This window comes from Leucoraja erinacea, chromosome 16 (assembly GCF_028641065.1).
Source record: "Leucoraja erinacea ecotype New England chromosome 16, Leri_hhj_1, whole genome shotgun sequence".
Lineage (NCBI taxonomy): Eukaryota > Metazoa > Chordata > Chondrichthyes > Rajiformes > Rajidae > Leucoraja > Leucoraja erinaceus.
This window is the reverse complement of record NC_073392.1, coordinates 45,336,484-45,354,099: the sequence shown is the minus strand read 5'-3', so window position 1 is coordinate 45,354,099 and position 17,616 is coordinate 45,336,484. Positions and strand designations below refer to the sequence as shown.

Genomic DNA, 17,616 nt, shown 5'->3' with positions numbered 1-17,616 from the left:
CAGCAACTCTACTGCTGCGCTACCAATCAACCAAATATTTAATTCCAGAAAATCTTGATGAATATTTTTATTGATGAATCATTTAATCTTGTATAGCCATCAGCGTGAAACAAAACTTCAGTTTCTCTAGTTTTTGCCAAGGTAATTTGTTGCCACACAGGTTACAAGATAGCTCTACATCGGTGAGACCAAGCATGTGCTTGGCGATCGCTTCGCCTAACATCTCCGCTCGGTTCACATTAACCTACCTGATCTCCCGGTGGCTCAGCACTTCAACTCCCCCTCCCATTCCAAATCCGACCTTTCTGTCTTGGGCCTCCTCCACGGCCTGAATGAGGACCACCGTATATTGGAGGAGCACCTCATATTTCGCTTGGGCAGTTTACACCCCAGCAGTATGAACACTGACTTCTCTAATTTCAGGTAGTCCCTGCTTTTTCCTCCCCTTCTCAGCTCTCCCTCAACCCTGTCTCCGCCTCTTCCTTTTTCTTCTCCCCCCCCCCCCCCCCCCCCCCCCACCCTTACATCAGACTGAACAAGGGTCTCAACCCGAAACGTTGCCTATTTCCTTCGCTCCGAAACGTTGCCTATTCCCTGCACCCGCTGCATTTCTCCAGCATTTTTGTCTACCTTCGATTTTCCAGATCTGCAGTCCTTCTTAAACATAGCTCATATTTAATACTGTTACTATGGATACACCCTATCTGAAGTATTCATTGAATTATAAGGTTTGTGAAAACCTGACCTCTGAACCTAGTATTATTTGTGCACGCCTTACTGATATCTATATCTTCAGACTTTGATTAGTGAATCTTGGCATATAAATAAACCATGGAATCTTAGAAATCTATGGCACAGAAGGCTGTTTGTCCCATCAGGTCTGTGCTAGCCAATAAAGGAGCTAATGCCAGTTCTATCTCTTGGTTTGAAGCATTGTGGATACATTGGTTTAAATGTAATGATTACATCTATCTCCACCACTCTTTCAGACATTTGAGTTTCAGACTCCACCATTCAGCTCCCCTCAAATTCTTCCGCTAATTAATTAAATCTATGTTCCCTGTTTATTGATTTTTTGCTGAAGGAAATAGGTCCATTGTGTTCACTGTTGTAATGTTATACACTTTAATTCTCCATTGTTATGGGGAAAACAATTCTGGCAACCAGTCTCATCATAACTGAAATAAAACAGGACATGTTGGAAATACACAGCAGGTCAATCGTCATCTGTGGAGGGAGAAAAAAGAGTGAATATTTCAGATTATTGACCCGAATTCCTCACAGCTAAACCTCTCCAGCCCTGATAATAAACTCATGAATCTTTTCTGCCCTTTCTCTAGTGTTATCATATATCCCATGTTGTGCAATGACTAGTATGTGCAGAGTACTGTTATTCTGACCTAACTAAGGTGTTATTCAGTTATACCATGAAACTGTGCTGTTGCTTTTTTGCACCTATAACCATATAACAATTACAGCACGGAAACAGGCCATCTCGGCCCTACAAGTCCATGCCGAACAACTTTTTTTTCCCTTAGTCCCACCTGCCTGCACTCATACCATAACCCTCCATTCCCTTCTCATCCATATGCCTATCCAATTTATTTTTAAATGATACCAACGAACCTGCCTCCACCACTTCCACTGGAAGCTCATTCCACACCGCTACCACTCTCTGAGTAAAGAAGTTCCCCCTCATGTTACCCCTAAACTTCTGTCCCTTAATTCTGAAGTCATGTCCTCTTGTTTGAATCTTCCCTATTCACAAATGGAAAAGCTGATCCACATCAACTCTGTCTATCCCTCTCATCATTTTAAAGACCTCTATCAAGTCCCCCCTTAACCTTCTGCGCTCCAGAGAATAAAGACCTAACTTATTCAACCTTTCTCTGTAACTTAGTTGTTGAAACCCAGGCAACATTCTAGTAAATCTCCTCTGTACTCTCTCTATTTTGTTGACATCCTTCCTATAATTGGGCGACCTCAGCTGATGAGGCTCCTATTTTCTTGTGTTTTTAATATACCAGGTCAGAGAGCTAAGGTGTTTGCGAAACACATTGCATGTTTAGCAATGTATTTTCTCAAACACCTTAGCTCCCTGACCTGCTACATTAAAAACACAAGAAAATAGGAGCTAAGGCAGTAACTTGACCCCTCAAGCCTGCCTTATATTATGATCATGATTGATCCACTCTGGGCTCAACTCCTCCTCTATGTCAGTTCCCTACAACCCCTAAATGTCAATCTTTCAAATATTTATCTATCACCACCTTGTATATGTTTAATGATTTTAGACAATAGACAATAAACAATAGGTGCAGGAGTAGGCCATTCGGCCCTTCGAGCCAGCGCCGCCATTCAATGTGATCATGGCTGATCATCCCCAATCAGTACCCCGTTCTTGCCTTCCCCCCATATCCCCCGACTACGCTATCTTTAAGAGCCCTATCTAGCTCTCTCTTTAAAGCACCCAGAGAACCTGCCTCCACTGCCCTCTGAGGCAGAGAATTCCACAGACTCACAACTATCTGTGAGAAAATGTCGTCTCCGTTCCAAATGGCTTACCTCTTATTCTTAAACTGTGGCCCCTGGTTCTGGACTCCCCCAACATCGGGAACATGTTTCCTGCCTCTAGCGTGTCCAAACCCTTAACAATCTTATATGTCTCAATAAGATCCCCTCTCATCCTTCTAAACTCCAGCTGACAGTCCCACCATCCCAGGAATTAACCTTGTAAACCTACGCTGCACTCCCTCAATAGCAAGAATGTCCTTCCTCAAATTAGAGGACCAAAACTGTATACAATACTCCAGGTGTGGTCTCACTAGGGCTCTGTACAACTGCAGAAGGACCTCTTTATCTTATACTCAACTCCTCGTGTTATAAAGGCCAACATGCCATTCGTTTTCTTCATTGCCTGCTGTACCTGCATGCTTACTTTCATAGACTGATGAACAAGGACCCCCAGATCCCGTTGTACTTCCCCTTTTCCCAACTTGACACCATTTAGATAGTAATCTGCCTTCCTGTTTTTTATACCAAAGTGGATAACCTCACATTTATCCACATTAAACTTCATCTGCCATGCATCTGCCCACTCCCCCAACCTGTCCAAGTCACCTGCATTCTCATAGCATTCTCCTCACAGTTCACACTGCCACCCAACTTTGTGTCATCTGCAAATTTCCTGATGTTACTTTGAATCCCTTCATCCAAATCATTGATGTACATTGTAAATAGCTGCGGTAATTAGCATGCGTACCCCACTAGTCACCGCATGCCATTCTGAAAGGGACCCGTTAATCCCTACTCTTTGTTTCCTGTCTGCCAACCAATTTTCTATCCATGTCAGCACTCTATCCCCAATACCATGTGCCCCAATTTTGCCCACTAATCTCCTATGTGGGACCTTATCAAATACTTTCTGAAAGTCCAGGTACACTACATCCACTGGCTCTCCCTTGTCCATTTTCCTAGTTACATCTTCAAACAATTCCAGAAGATTAGTCAAGCATGATTTCCCCTTCGTAAATCCATGCTGATTTGGACCAATCCTGTTACTGCTATGCAAATGTGCGGCTATTTCATCTTTTATAATTAACTCCAGCATCTTCCCCACCGCCGATGTCAGGCTAACTGGTCTATAATTTCCTGTTTTCTCTCTCCCGCATTTCTTAAAAAGTGGAATAACATTAGCTACCCTCCAATCCACAGGAACTGATCCTGAGTCTATAGAACATTGGAAAATTATCACCAATGCATCCACAATTTCTAGAGCCACTTCCTTAAGTACCCTGGGATGCAGACCATCAGGCCCTGGGGATTTATCAGCCTTCAGTCCCATCAGTCTATGCAACACCATTTCCTGCCTAATGTGGATTTCCTTCAGTTCCTCCATCACCCCAGATCCTCTGGCCACTACTATATCAGGAAGATTGTTTGTGTTCTCCTTAGTGAAGACGGATCCAAAGTACCTGTTCAACTCATCTGCCATTTCCTTGTTCCCCATAATAAATTTACCTTTTTTGGCCTTCAAGGGTCTTAACTATTTTTTTTCTCTTCACATACCTAAAGAAGCTTGTCTCCATCCAACTCAAAAGTAAAAAATTCCAGAGATTCACTACCCTCTCCTCACTATGAATCACTTTGCGATTTTGGTGTCATCCGCCAACCTCATAAATGTAGGGCCACTCTTAAATAGGGTACCGCAAAAAGCAAATAAACTTACCACTTTTGTGTTGGGAACCCCACTATATGCAATCAGCCAATTAATTTTATCTTTCACTTTCTTACACTAAATTATTTTTTTAATTTGGCCTACTACATTCCTTTTCATCCTTGGGGCTTTTACTTTCCTTGTTTGTCTGCCACATGAGTATTTGTCAAATATCCTGCTAAAATCCACAAAGAATATATCAAATGTGCTGCCATCATCAAACTTCCTTGTTATTGGCTTTAATCCAGGCTTTAATACAGCTTTCCATTTGCTTTAGCTTTTAATGAAATTAAAATCAGACAGGCTCGACAATGAGCAGACATTGTATTGCATCAAACACTCAACCTGGCTGCAGCATTAAAATTACTGCAGTTTACTGAAGGATGTCCCATTTTATCTTGCTCTCTGTCTGAAATGCTTGGATGGTGTTCCTCTTCCTACTTTCTATAACCTTTATTTGAAAAACCCTTTGAAAAAAGTAAGCTTACTTGTTTTTGATAAATTTTCCAATCCTTCTTGAACTGATTTGTTTTGTAGTTCTGCTTTCTGTTCAAGTTTATTAAAGGATACCTTAATCTTTAAATTGAAAACAACAATTAAAACAACAACAAAAGTCAATAAAAAATATCAGTGAATGAATATATAATTACATTTGTCTTTTATTTATTCAATCCTGTAACATTGGTACTTACATGTTAATTTAGATGAATTGTCTTTTTTAAATGGGGCTCAAAAGAAATGGATAATAAATGCACTAAACATTGGTATTGTTATTAGTAGCAGGTTCAAATGCTTTCCAAATGTCGCACACACAGAATGTTATGTATAAATCCAAAATTTAGATACTGACCAATTTAAATAGACTACCTCAATATTAGAGGTAAGATCCTTATTTTTAAGACAATCCGCATATCCTTCACTTGATAGCCACAACATTCACAGACCAAGGAAGAACACTCAATTTAGCTAAGTATTATCTTCTAGGGCAACAATTTATTATTGTGACATGTTTAGGAGGCATTAGTTCTGCACTAGGATGCAACATAAAACATTATGGACTTTATCAAAAGTATGGCATTCACAAGACATTTTCACCTCAAGCTATCTGACCAATTAAGAACACTGATCTGCTCATCTACAGGAAAATAAACTGACACATGAACAAATTATCTGTAGCCATTCGATTTCTGGATTCTAACACAATATTTCAGGGAGTGAAAACAACTGTATTTCCAAGTGTTTTACTGGTTTTAAATGTGGCTGTGACACCAAAATACAACCCTGAGGAAAACCACTATAAGAAGGAATACATGGGGGTAGGAATCTAATCAAGCTGGATTTGGTTATTTTAAGACATAAGCTTCTTTCAGTGATTCTTTCGGTGACAATAAAAGGGAAGTGATTATAGCCAAATGCCCTCAACACTGCTATAATGTGCAGTGGTCTGACACATGCTACACCATGCACTAATGGAAAGAAATGCATCTATTTATAGACAAGGAGCATAAGCAAGCTTTAGCACTGAGGAATGTTGAGGAGCGAAAAAGCACAAAAGCATTGCGTGAAATAATGAAGGTCCAATTGCCATTTTTTTCTCAGGACATCTTTCCTGAAGGATACAATTATGTTTACTTGAAAATTCCATTTTTGGAAACGAGAGCAGTTTAACAACAAATATAATACTAGTGCCTGTCTAGAAGACATTGATTTAAAATAAAAACAAATTACTCGATACTCACTACCATTACTATTCCCAGTAAGAAATACGAGTCTTACTATTTGCTATTAAAGAACAGCAAGTATGAAATCTTTGGGCCAGAAATCTGTTTGTTCCTTGAAGGAAATTGTAATAAATCTTGCTGAACATGTTGTTCATGTTGCTGTTTGACTCACATAGATCTTGCAATATGATAGCTTCCAGGCAATATGATGGATACCAGAATCTTGGACAAAATGAAGATTGAAGAGTTAGGAATATCCTCTCCTATTCATTACCATCAAACCAGGTGCAATGTGTTGCCCTGCTCCTTAGGGCAAGTATTAGTAATCAAGGTAATGGGGTGAAGAAACTGTTCATAATTAGGGTCAGATTTTATTTTATTTCCCAATCAGCTTTTGCCCTGGTGGTTGGAGGGCTTGGCAAGGGGTTGAGGGAGGAAAAAAAGGCTTCAAACTATATGGAAGATTTTCCCTTGCTATGTCACTGGAGTCCAAGCCATGCTGAACAGGAAAACAGATCAGAAATGTTCAAAGCTCTTATTGTGCTTCCCGAGGATTCCTGATATGCCTGGAGGGTTAGCATAGAAGCTGGGGCTAACCTGTTTTCATTGCCCCCACATTATTTTGCTTTTGCAGTGGAAGAATGTCTAATGAATCATGACAAGAACAACTTTGATGAAACATCACCCCATTATCTGATTTGATGCTTCCCTCAATGAGCAAATTAAAACTGCTTTCTGCTTTCACAGCAATGAATCAGGAGAGGATATTCCTATCTTTTCAATATTCGTGTCTTCTGGAAGCAGCGCAAATATTGGAAGAATAACAGTCAGGAATTTTTCTCCTTACCCCAGAATAACAACAAAAAGTCAATACGTATAATGTCAATAGGTCTGACTGTAAATAATTCAATTAAGGTACTCATAATGAAGTCAAGTCTCTTCCATCCTTATTTATGCTCGCCTCAACAAAATTAATGTTAAGGCTACTGGCCATTGCTCTCCACTGGTGCACATATTAACAGAATTGCAGGCTTTTCAGTATTAATGTTGAGCTCATGCTTCTTTTCTGATTTGTTGAAACAGGGCACAGTCATGATATGGACCTTGGCTATGAAAACAGCTTGGACCAAAGATATTACGTGTGGACTGTTACAGCAACTGTAGCCAAACTGAGATGCAACATGTGATTGAGGAAGCCAGCAGGCATCCAAATGTGAAAGACAACCTCCAATGGCCAAGTAATCAAAATTAATTCATCCCAAAGTAGGCAGAATGAGTCCCGGACATACCACATATTATTGCTGCTGAAGTGATTATTGAAAATGTGAAATTAATAAAAGGTAAAAAATATTCACACTTGCCACATACATACCACTTCAACATTGTCATGGAGCTTAGTAATCCAGTTATTAAAGTATTCACTAAAATAAGAAAAAAAAGAAATTGCAATCAAACATATAACCAGGTAGTATTAAAATGGTATGTTAGTCATTTTCTTCTGCAATAATTACCTTTCTAGTTTTTCCTTTGCTTTTCGCTTGCTCATTTCAAACCGCTCCAGAAATCCCATGGGTTTCCCAGGGCAAAACTGAGTCAATGAACGACTCTCTTTATTATCCACACCAAACAGAAATGGTTTTGCCTGGTATTTCTCATAGAATTTCAATTCACTCTATAAAATAATGGAAATAAATGTGATAGGTCGATATTTCTCAAGAACTTTGTTTAGTGTTTCCTAATTAAAACAAACCAGTATATCTGTTTTAAAATCCACACATCTCCAATTTTGGACGTATTAACCTTTCCCTAAATGCTTATAGGCTGTGGGCCGAGGAGCTTTATTCCAGTGTTTCGTGAACCCAAGTCACAGAACTACATTAAATTTTCACATATTATGTAAAAAAATTATATAAATCACCCCTGAAACTCGTCATGAACAAGACTTGCACATTTTTTATTAAATTAGAGAAAAAACGGAAACATTTCGGGTATTTTTAGTCCAATCAAAGCACGTTTAACATTGAGTTGTCTGCCAGTTGGCCAATCACGCGCTTTGTTTCAGGCTAGCACACATCATAGCTGAGAGGGCTTCATTGATGCCTGTTTTACTGGAGATTCCGATGAAGGTTCTTTGTCGTGGAAACTTGCAGCAGGGTAATTGAATTTAGTGAGAAAAGCATTAAGAAGTCTGAAAAATGTGCAGCTAAGTGGATAGAAGTGGAAGAAAGTCTTGAAAGCAAAGTCCCTGCTGAGCACAAAGTTGTGAAACTTTGTGAATCAACTCAAACTGAAAGGTAAGATCTAAAGTCTGAATTTATGAAAATTAATCTGTATGGACTTTAATTAATTTAATTGCGCACTTTATAATGGGAAAAAATGAGATTTGGAGGCTGTACATTCACTCATCACTCACTCATTCATTCCTTCTTTCATTCATTCATTCATTCATTCATTCATTCATTCATCCAATCATGCATTCATTCATTCATCATCATTCATTCATTCACTCACTCACTCACTCACTCACTCACTCACTCACTCACTCACTCACTTCACTCACTCACTCATTCATTCATTCACTCACTCACTCACTAATTATTTCATTCACTCACTCAATCATTCATTCACTCACTCAATCAATAATTCATTTACTCACTCACTCACTCACTCATTCACTTATTCATTCATTCATGAAGTTGAGGGCCTAAACTATATGTATCAATAACAAGGTATCAATAAACATTTTCACTAATGCCAGCTTGTTGTAGAGTAATAAGTCTTAATCATCTAATCTCGGTGCTACCTGCGATAACTTACTGGGAAAAATTGCTCCGATCGCGAGGCCTATGTATTTAACATAGTGAAGCCGCGGTCTCAATTAATAAGCGGCCGATTCGCAAACGCGGAGCCGCGGATCTTCTCCGTGGGCGGGTGGGGGGGGGGGGGGGGGGGGGGGGGGGTGGACATAGTGACGTCCGTAGCGACCGTTTCCAGAATATATCTATATGGAATATATATTACTATCTGGAATATATAGATATAATAATATATTATATTACCTATATATATTCCAGATAGTAATATAGGTATAATATAATAATATATTATGTTATTATATTATATTATACCTATATTACTACAGATAGTAATATAAAAATAATGGTATAATTATATAATTATTATATTAGTTATACTTCCTTCTCAATTATATTATCTAAATCTGGAAAATATATATAGGTCACGAAAAATAGACAAATCAGCCCACATATTATTAAGTGGTGGCATTAGGGGAAACATTAATTAATTAATGTGCACTGTACTTTCAGGTGAATGACGAGTGAGAATGACTTCCTTACCTCAATTATATTTTCATCCAAGGTGTGTGGAAAATGTCATGGATGTAGTTTGGTGACTTTTTGTAGGTCACGAAAACTGATTTCTAGACAAAAATTTTTGATACTCCTCGCTTTTTCTTACATGATCTCCCTATTATGAATGACGCGTCAACAGTGGCGGCACCTTTAAGGGGTAACATTATTTATGCGCTAGAGTCCAGGGTCAATACCCTCAGCTGAATTATGACTATGTGGGCTTTGTTTCTCATCTACTGTAGTTTTCTTTGCAGAGTTTGACTAATAGTAACAGATAAGTGATCGGTGCGGATGGATGAAGGGCCTGTTTACCTGGATTATCAAAATCAGAAAAAATTTTCAGACTTTGTTCCACAGGTGAGTGGCACACTGTGCAACAAGATTCTCGAGCACACACAGGTGGCATGAGTAATATATTGACATGGATTGAGAATTGTTATGAAGCAGAAAGCAAAGGATGAAAGTGAAGGCATCTTTTTGTAGGCTATAACTAAACGGGTACTACAGGGTTGGGTACCTTACAAAATAAAAAATGTTGTTATTGATTACTTTCCTCTCTTTTTCTTACATGATCTCCCTACATTATGATGATGACGCGTCAACAATCAGGAGCAGCACAGTGGCACACCGGTAGAGCTGCTGCCTTACAGCGCCAGAGATCCAGGGTCAATACCCTGGCTGCTGTTTGTATGGAGGTTGCACATTCTCCCTATGACTATGTGGGCTTTCTCCAGGTTTCCTCCCAACTTCTAAAGATGTGCAGGTTTACAGGTTAATTGGCTTCTGTAAATTGTCCCCAGAGTGTTGGATATAAATAGTGTACAGGTGATCATTGATCGGAGCGGCTCAGTGGGCCGAAGGGCCTGTTTCCATGCTGTATCACTAGTCAAAATCAGAAATAAGATTTGCTCATCACCTTTGATGTCTTCCTGTAGGTGAATGGCAGAATGTGCAAGGCTTAGGTTAATTCTTTCTAATTTTCTCTAAATGAACAAGTACCTAGATTTTATGTGGCATGTACAGATTAACAATTTTGGATAAAGTAATGGACAGGGGAATGTCAATGTATGTTATTTATATGGCATTTATATGGTTTTTGATGGAGATACCAAGTCACTCTTTGGACATGGAAAACCCTCATCCATTCTGTGTCCGTACTACTTTCAGAGCTTCATCCACATTCATCACAGAAGAGCACTGATCTATCAATGAACAATAGAGGTGCTGTCAGTTGAAAGGGAATGGCAATGTGCAAATGATCCAACAGGATTAAGTGTAAATAGAAAGAGATGAATGAGGGCTGGGAAAGAAGATAAAAAAAATGAAGTTAATCTTTCTGGTACAGAAGACTGCAACTGCAGGTAATCTTAGATAATGAAGATGCTGGAAGAACACCAAATTGGAAGGAGTCCAAGAGAATTGCTGCTTCAACTGGATGGATGTTTTGGGCAACTGGACAGTGGGAAAGAACAAGGTAAAAGGGTAGGTCTAACTGCATGTCCTGTAGTTTCATGGAAAAGTGTGATGAGGAGGGGAATGATTGGGGGAAATGAAAGCACAAATGAGGAAGTTGCTCAGGGAATGACCTTAGCAGAATGTCAAAAGGGGAGGAATGATGGGGAAATGGCAGTGGAATCCCATTGACAGTAGCAGAAAATGCAAATGATTCATTGAATGTGGAGGTTACTCAAAACAGATGAGGAAGAGGGGGACTATATTCTTGTTCTAGCTAGGAGGAGAGGGCAGAGAACACTAGTTGACTAGCCTGACATTCTGAAAGGGACCCTTTAATCCCAACTCTTTGTTTCCTGTTTGCCAACCAATTTTCTATCCATGACAGCACTCTACCCCCAATACCATGTGCCCTAATTTTGCCCACTAATCTCCTATGTGGGAACTAATCAAATGCCTTCTGAAAGTCCAGGTACACTACGTCCACTGGCTCCCCTTGTTCATTTTTTAAGTTACATCTTCAAAAAATTCCAGAAGATTAGGCAAGCATGATTTCCCCTTCGTAAATCCATGCTGACTCGGACCGATCCTGTTATTGCTATGCAAATGTGCCGATATTTCATCTTTTATGATTGACTCCAGCATCTTCCTCACCTGTTTTCTCTCTCCCGCCTACCTTAAAAAGTGGGATAACATTAGCTACCCTCCAATCCACACGAACTGATCCTGAATCTATAGAACATTGGAAAATGAACACCAATGCATCCACGGTTTCTAGAGCCACTTCCTTAAGTACCCTGGGATGCAGACCATCAGGCCCTTGGGATTTAATAGCCTTCAGTCCCATCAGTCTGTCCAACAACATTTCTTGCCAAATGTGGATTACCTTCCATTCCTCCACTACCCCAGATGCTCTGGCCACTAGTACATCAGGAAGATTTTCTGTGTCCTCCTTAGTGAAGACGGATCCAAAGTACCTGTTCACCTCATCTGCCATTTCCTTGTTCCCCATAATAAATTCACCTTTTCAGTCTTCAAGGGTCCAACTTTGGTTTTAACTAATTTTTTCCTCTTCACATACCTAAAGAAGCTTGTACTATCCTCCTGCGTAGTTCCCTTAAGGTGGAATCTCATGTAGATAGGGCGGGAAAGAAAGCTTTTGGTAGGATGGCCTTTATAAATCAGAGCATTGAGTATAGAAGTTGGAATGTAATGTTAAAATTGTACAAGACATTGGTGTGGCCAATTCTGGAATATGGTGTACAATTCTGGTCGCCAAATTATAGGAAAGATGTCAACAAAAAAGAGAGAGTACAGATGAGATTTACTAGAAAGTTGCCTGGGTTTCAGCACCTAAGTTACAGAGAAAGGTTAAACAAGATTGGTCTTTATTCTTTGGAGCGCAGAAGGTTAAGGGGGGACGATAGAGGTCTTTAAAATTATGAGAGGGATAGACAGAGTTGACGTGGATAAGCTTTTTCCATTGAGAGTAGGGAAGATTCAAACAAGTGGACATGATTTGAGAATTAAGGGACAAAAGTTTAAGGGCAACATGAGGGGGAACTTCTTTACTCAGAGTGGAGTGGTAACTGTGTGGAATGAGCTTCCAGTGGAAGTGGTGAAGGCAGGTTCGTTTTTATCATTTAAAATATATGGACGGGAAAGGAATGGAGGGTTATGGTCTGAGTGCACGTAGATGGGACTAGGTGAGACTAAGTGTTCGGCACGGACTAGAAAGGCCGAGATGGCCTGTTTCCGTGCTGTAATTGTTATATGGTTTTATGGTTATAAGGTGCTCTAAGAATTCATCACGGAGGCACTCCACAAACCCCCTTTCTTGGGGTCCAGTACCAACTTTATTTTCCCAGTCTACCTGCATGTTGAAATCTCCCATAACAACCGCAGCATTACCTTTACGACATGCCAATTTTAACTCTTGATTCAACTTGCACCCTATATCCAGGCTACTGTTTGGAGGCCTGCAGATAAGTCCCATTAGGGTCTTTTTACCCTTACAATTCCTTAGTTCTATCCATACTGACTCCACATCTCCTGTTTCAATGTCACCCCTTGCAAGGGATTGAGTTTCATTCCTCACCAACAGAAGTATTTTAGCCAAACCTCTTGTCACTTGGAGAATTTAGTGTTAAACCACAAATTTAGGTAAACATCACTTATACAATGACACAGAAACTAGAATATTTATATATTTTTCTCAGCTCATATAGCGCAAACAATAAATTCCACCCAAATTGTGCACTGATAACTTACCCTTATCATGTATCTATACACTGTAAACGGCTCAATTGTAATCATGTATTGTCTTTCTGCTGACTGGTTAGCATGCGGTACATGTGACAATAAACTAAACTGAACTGAACTTGCGAAAATACTCATGAAGAGAAACAGGCGCACAACTGGTGCAGCAAAATATTATGTATGGAGAGTTGTCCAACTGGGTCCTCAAAAAGATGGTGAAATTGGTTAAAAACAAGCATACACATATGTTAAATGTGTTTTCCACCTCAGAAGATTCACTAGGTTTTGACCCACAAAGAGCAATATCCTTTTAACATTTCAGCCACTTGGCTGCAGAGCATTCAGAAACAAACGTCAGTCCATAAGGTGTGAGCAATCTGTTAATCATAAATACAACCAATTAATTATTACATTGTAAAGATCCAAAATTAGGCGACAGGTTTTTGACACAGCTGTCACATGAGGAACTGACTGGACTGTTCAAATTAATTAGATCGTAGAGACAATTAATCAGTTATACGCAAGTATAATTCAAAAGAGACAAAACAGAGACATGGTAAGAGATATCCTAGCAACTAAATTAATGAGAATGTAATTAACCACAACTTGATGATCTCACTGACACACTATCAAATTATATTTAGACTATATATATTAGGGTAAAACTTGCAATGGGTACTACAGTCAAAGAGCATTCATGGTTACACTCTCTTGCTTGATCTACATGGGTGTGTATTTTTTGATCAGCACTATTAAGATTTATATAAGTTTAGAATTATTGTCACATGTACTGAGTTACAGTGAAAAGCTTTGTTTTCCATGCCATCAAATCAGATCAGATAATACTGCACATAAATACAATCAAGTCAAATTCAAGTCCAATGGTAGAGCAAAGGGGAAAATACAGAGTGGGGAATATAGTTATCAGCATTGTAGTGCAACAGTTCAGAGACAAAGTCCAAATCCACAATGGAGTAGAGGTGAATTGCATAGTACTCTAGTTTATGGAAGGACTGTACAGAACCCTGATAAAAGAATGAACAAGGGTATTCCTGAGTCTGCTACGTGCTTTCAAGCTTCTGTACCTCTTACCCAATGAGAACAGCGAGAAGGAATGACTGGGGTGGCACAAGTCTGATTATCTTGGCTGCTCTTCCAAGGCAGCATGGTGTAGATAAAATCAATTGTGGAGAGTCTGGTCTGTGGTATGGACTGGACACCGCACCATTGACTCCATTTGTACTTCATGTTGCTTAGGAAAAGCAGCCAAGATAATCATCTACAACTCCCTGCACTTTCTTGTGGTGTCGGGCAGGGCTGTTCTGAAGACAAGTTGTGATGTAACCTAACAGTATGCTTTCCATGGTGCACCTATAGAGGTTTGTAAGAGTCATTTGGAGCCATGCCAAATTTCCTCAGTCTCCTCAGGAAGTTGAGGCGTTGATGTCCTTCGTGCTATCGCATATGATAGGTCCATGACAGATCGTTGGTAATATTAACTCCAACGAACTTGAAGCTTGCAATAATTTCCTCTTTGGCTCAATTGATGCTGATTGGGGCATGTACTCCACCATGCTTCCTGAAGTGGATAACCTGCTCCTTTGTCTAGCTGACATTGAGGGGGGGTTGTCCTGATACCATGTTGTCTATCTCCTTCCTATACTCCGTCTCATCATAGTTTGTGATTCAGTCTACCACAGTATTAAGTGACTGAGAATACATCCTTGCGGGGCACTGGTGTTGAGAATTTTTTGGGAGGTGTTCTATCTGATTGTGATCTGTGGGTCAGGAAGTCGGTGATCCAGTGACAAAGGGGGATGCTGATTGATAGGTCCAGGTGTTTGGGATGAGTTAGGTGAGGATTATGGTGTTGAAGACAGAGCTATAATTGATAAAGTCCAATGTAGGAGTCTTGTTGACCAAGTGTTCAGAAGATGAGTTTAGGGCCAGGGAGGTGGTGAATGCTGCGGACTTATTGCAATGGTAAGCAAACTGTAGTGGATCAAGGCTGCGTGTGAGGCTGGAGTTAATGTGTGCTATCACCAGGCTCTCGAAGCACTTAATTATGGTGGATGTCTGTGGATACTTCTCCCGGCTGATCCACACAGATCCCGAGGTCGCAGCCACAGACTCCTTCTGGGCCAGTTGAGTTCCGCAGATTCACTATCAGGAAAGCTGAACTTACGTCTGCCACATTAACCGTTGATACAGGCAAACCTGAGGCTGACAGACCAGGTGACGTCCCGACATAAGCCTTCTGTTCAAAGCTGGCATAGAATGTTTTAAGTTCATCAGGGAGGGTCCCATTGTTACTAGCAATTCAGCTTACCTTAGCTTTGTAGCCTGTAATAGTATACAAGCTTTGCCACAATTTATAGATATCTGTGTTATTGTCTCAAGACTCCAGCTTTGTCCAGAATTCCATCTTGGCAACCTTAATGGCTCTGCATAGGTCGTACCCCTAGGATTTGTTTGAATTGAATTGGAATATTGGATTTGGGCTTCACCTGGGAGTGGATCTCACAGTTTATCCGTGGTTCCGGTTGGGAAACACACACGGTCCTCCACACACTTGCTGACCAAGTCTGTGACAACAGTGGCATATTCAACTAGGTTGGCTGCAGGGTCCTTGAATATGGACCAACGCAAAGCAGTTGCAAAGGATCTCATCTGTTTCTTTGGACTAGCACTGCATGAGCTTCTGTATTGGCTCCTCCAGGTTTGTTTGAAGAATCCTAGTAGTTCATGGGTAAAACAAATAGCGGGGATAAAAATGAATTAGACTTACAAAACCCCATGCACCCAGATACCCATAGCACACAGAGTCTATGGGAAGTGAGATGGGGAGGAGTATACTGATGGAGAATAAAGCTAAAGGAAGAGGGTCTGGTCAAATATGCATTGCAGTATCTCTTCCTCTGGCTCAGCCAATCTCCTAGAGAAGCCCTGTTACACCTGGCTTCACATTCGTGCTAGATGATCACTGATCTAAACATATTGTTATTATTTTCATTAGTTATATTCTCCAAAAAACTCATTAGTTTGAGCACGGACTAAATAGGTTTAGAAAGTTAATGAGCAACCTCCAGTAAGTTTCACAGCTATCTTGCAAAATGTCCCAATGTATGCGAATAGCCTTTTAAATGGAGCCTGCCTGATGAACACATACCCTATGTTACTTAGTGTTTAAGAAGGAACTGCAGATGCTGGAAAATCGAAGGTACACAAAAAAGCTGGAGAAACTTAGCAGGTGCAGCAGCATCTATGGAGCGAAGGAAATATGCAACATTTCGGCCCGAAACGTTGCCTATTTCCTTCGCTCCATAGATGCTGCTGCACCCGCTGAGTTTCTCCAGCTTTTTTGTGTACCCTATGTTACTTACTTTGTTGTAACTATTAACAATCTGGGGGCTCCAACTTATGTTGCCAGGCTTATAACATGCATTGCACTACAACTGCTGATATTAGATGTCCACCTAACACTGGGAGCACATAGTATGGAATAATATGGACCACAACAGCGGTTGCCCAGTTCAGTTTCAAGACTAGAAATACTTTATCCAAAATGATTGTTGCTCTTGTTATAATTGATCTTTTCATCATATATTCCTGCAAACAAGACATCACAATGCAATTACATTTTTAGGCATAATCATTTTTTTTACTTGCAGTTCAGAAATTGGAATACTGAGATTCCTGAGACACCCACTCAAACCAGCCTTACGTCGTTCTGCTGTGAGTTCTGCTGGGAATTCTTCTGGATTCTTGGAGGCAAGTTAAAATCCTGTGACTCTGAATTCTCAGGACAAAATTGTGATCCAAAAAGAAACTGAGAATCAGTCAAGCTGGAATGATCACTGGGAGCGTTGTTCCGAGTGGCAGATTTAGTCATCCTACATTAAAACAATTAGAAGTAAGTGAACATTAAACATGCAATAAATTACATTTATAGATATAAAGCCAAATCTGTCACTTTGAGTTTCCATTGGAGAGTAATTTTATTGATCTTGCAGCCAACATTCAGGCGAATCAGTGGATTTAAAAGACAAATGGTACGTTGGCTTTTACTCAGAGAGGGTTTGAGTGCAGGAGTGGATGTCCTCCAGCAGTTATATAGGCCCTCAGTAAGACCAGACCAGCAATATTGAGTAAACGTTTAGTCTTCTTCCCTAAACAATGAAACAAGATGTCTTAGAGGAAAGAAACAATGGAAATATTATCAGAATTAAAGGTGAACTATTTCTGACTGAGATGCAGAATTAAAAAAATATATAATGGTACAGTAGAAGTCATTCAGCCCACTGAGATGCTAGATTACAGTGCAAGCCCATTCCCCACGTTTTTCATGCAAACCTATTCCCTCATATATATCTATTAACAATACTCCTGCCCCTATCCACCTCCAACAATAGTAATTTATAATAGCCAATTTACCGACCATCCAACACGTTGTTTGGATGTGGAAGGAAACTGGAGCACCTGAATGAAGCCTATGTAATCCCACGGAGAATATGCAATCTCCAGAGGTCAGAAGCAAGCCAGGTTGCAGAACCTGTGACACAGCTGCACTACATGGTGCCACATTACATACAGAGGG

At 40.0% G+C, this 17,616-nt stretch overlaps 1 protein-coding gene across 2 annotated transcripts in view; it reads right to left on the bottom strand.

Annotated features, from left to right (window-relative positions):
* Positions 1 to 1,108: 1,108 nt before the first annotated feature.
* LOC129704903 (interactor of HORMAD1 protein 1) overlaps positions 1,109 to 17,616 on the bottom strand; it is a 28,896-nt gene continuing 12,388 nt past the window's right edge. For both annotated transcript variants that reach the window (XM_055648315.1, XM_055648314.1), the window contains 5 exons: positions 16,744 to 16,912; positions 7,449 to 7,609; positions 7,310 to 7,358; positions 4,705 to 4,792; positions 1,109 to 1,227 (listed from right to left, as the gene is read on the bottom strand). In XM_055648315.1, the coding sequence (XP_055504290.1) occupies positions 1,217 to 1,227; positions 4,705 to 4,792; positions 7,310 to 7,358; positions 7,449 to 7,609; positions 16,744 to 16,912 (478 nt within the window). In that variant the 3' untranslated portion in view covers positions 1,109 to 1,216. The remainder of the gene's footprint in view (positions 1,228 to 4,704; positions 4,793 to 7,309; positions 7,359 to 7,448; positions 7,610 to 16,743; positions 16,913 to 17,616) is intronic.